Source organism: Babylonia areolata, chromosome 24, assembly GCF_041734735.1.
Source record: "Babylonia areolata isolate BAREFJ2019XMU chromosome 24, ASM4173473v1, whole genome shotgun sequence".
Taxonomy (NCBI): Eukaryota; Metazoa; Mollusca; class Gastropoda; order Neogastropoda; family Buccinidae; genus Babylonia; species Babylonia areolata.
The window spans coordinates 32,189,154-32,191,620 of record NC_134899.1 but is presented as its reverse complement, the minus strand read 5'-3'; the positions used below and the strand labels follow the sequence as shown (position 1 = coordinate 32,191,620).

Sequence of the window (2,467 nt, the reverse complement as noted above, 5' to 3'; positions counted from 1 at the left end):
TGAAGTATGAAACAGTACAGTACAGTACAATGTATTGCAATGCAATGCAATACGATACGATATGATACAATGCAATACAAGATACAACATGGAAGAGTGCCTTCAGCTGCACGTATAACATACCACATTAACACACATTCAAATTTGAAAATGCACACTGATAAATTCTACACCCTACAAACTAACCCTATACTCACTGGAACCCCATCACTCCCCATCGCCCGCTGTACCACTCTCTCTCATACAACGCTAGTACAGCGTGCCCGGCTAACCAAACTATTCTCAACGTGCACATTCGGTAAGAAAACCGCTGATAAAAAAATAAAATAAAATAGTAATGATGAATACATTTAGAAATCATTCTAAATAAAAAGAAGCAATACAACACAATTATATTAAAATGCAATACAATGCAATGCAATATAATACAGTACAATTTGATACGAAACAAAACAATGCAATAGTGATAAGAAAATCTAGGGAGAGCTGGACAGTACAAGGTCTTCAGAGAAGAAACCCCACCGTCAGTCAAGTGTTTCGGCCCTTAACTCCTTACACTCTACAGGCTCGAGTACCATTCGGACCGAGCGTGCTGGGACCGAACACAAAACACTGATTGTATTTTGCTGATTCACACCGTGTTTGCTGCTGTAGAACGGAACCGTGCTTGCCAGTCTATTGTGTCAGTCGTGCTGCCTGACATGGCTTATTGTTTGCAATGTATTGATCTTTTTTGCGTATTTCTACGAGTGAGAGAGACAGACAGACAGACTGAGAGACAGATAGATATAGACATACAGAGAAAAAAGCATGTGATACCTATTTCTTCTTATTCCCTTGGCATTCACTCACTGCCTTCCCTCGCTTTTTTTTTTTTTTTTTTTTTTTTTGAACAGCTGTTTGTGTACGTCTTGTTGCATTGCATTATTCAGACCTTTTTTGTTTTTTTTTTGTTTGCAGACGAAGCCGTTTTTGATGTTGAAGAAACAACCAGACCCGTCGGGCGCACCTCTGGCTGGAAATGACAGATTTGAAGGTAAGAACCGACAAAACCAATTGGGATCGGTCCTTAAATGAAGTGAAATAAATACATTTTGATTAAGAAAGAACGTTGAAAATGCCAAACTAAGGGGGAAAAACTATTTTAGCAAGTGTGAAACATTAACAGTGTTGTTTATAGAATTAGTTATGTCTCATTTTATGAATATTTATTTAAAAAAAATAATAAAAAAAACACCAACAAAAACAAAAACAAAAACAAAAAAAACAACACGCTTATTGCTAACGTATGCTGCTTGCTCAAAAGTTATTGGCAGTGTGTGTGTGTGTGTGTGTGTGTGTGTGTGTGTGTGTGTGTGTGTGTGTGTGTGTGTGTGTGTGTGTGTGTGTGTGTGTGCGCTAGTTTGTTGATGTTGTTTGTGTGATTTTTGTTGTTGTTTTTTGTTTTGATTTTATTTTGTTTGTTTCTAAGAATGATGTCCCATTAAAAGGAAAGATCAAACAACACAGGTCATCCTTTGACGGTCAGAGAACACCGCTCCATGTTAGTGTTCGCACACTGTACTTTTCTCCGCCGCCTTTTCTCCACCAACGAAGTTCTTCGCTACTCCTTGAGTCTCTATGTTGCTCTCTGTGTCTCCAGCGAGCAAGGTCCTTGGCGATGTTTTCCCTCTTGTCGATGGCAGCAGGAATGGGGTCTCTTTTGCCTTTGTCTCTTTAACACACAGGAGATGAAGTTGAGCTCTTTCCATACGCCGTGGATCAGACAACTACCGGAAAGATAGCCCATGGCAGGACGGGATTCTATAGCTGTAGCTTCCACGTTATCTCAAGTAGGCCGTGACTTAGGTCTCCTTTTTAAGAATCCGTCCCTTCTCGATCCTCCGAAAATGGTCAATCTATCTGAGACATGTTTTGCTGATGATTGGTATAGGCTTGTAGACCTGTCCCTCTCTAGCTCCGTGGTGTCTGGGTTCCCGTCTTGCCGTATAGTTCCGGTATTTGTCTGAGACCAGGCATTCAGAAAGAGTTCAGCTTCATCGTCTGTCTGGAGAGGGTAATATTGTAGGAGGCATAGTAACAATACCTGGTTATCTTTTTTTGTTTGTTTGGTGTTTCCTGTTGTAAGATTCGTACCGTACAAAGTTTTCTTTGTTGAGCTTTCCCGTGGATGCGGCAGTCGTTCCAGTGACGGCATCAGTCTACACAGCGAGAGACACATTTCTGGAGATGTCGGAGCCAGAGTATTTGGAGTGGAATGCTTGATGAAAGTGGAGGGTGGCGTATTGAATGTATGTATGTCTGTTTGTTTTCTTTCTGAAATCACCACATGCCCTGGCTGAAACTAGATATTATAGCATTCCTCTCTATCTGCCTCAAGTTTCTGTTGGTGTTTCTGTTTGTTTCTCCCTCTGTCGAATTTGATCGGCCTGTCCCTCTCCTCTCCCCTTTCTCGGTCCATTTCTGA

General features: G+C 41.0%; 1 protein-coding gene across 1 annotated transcript in view; it reads left to right on the top strand.

Annotated features, from left to right (window-relative positions):
• Positions 1–2,265, top strand: part of LOC143298608 (glutamate receptor-like) — a 93,634-nt gene extending 91,369 nt beyond the window's left edge. The window contains exons 9-10 of the mRNA XM_076611489.1: positions 961–1,036; positions 2,180–2,265. Coding sequence (XP_076467604.1) covers positions 961–1,036; positions 2,180–2,265 — 162 coding nt within the window. The remainder of the gene's footprint in view (positions 1–960; positions 1,037–2,179) is intronic.
• The last annotated feature ends 202 nt before the right edge of the window (positions 2,266–2,467 follow it).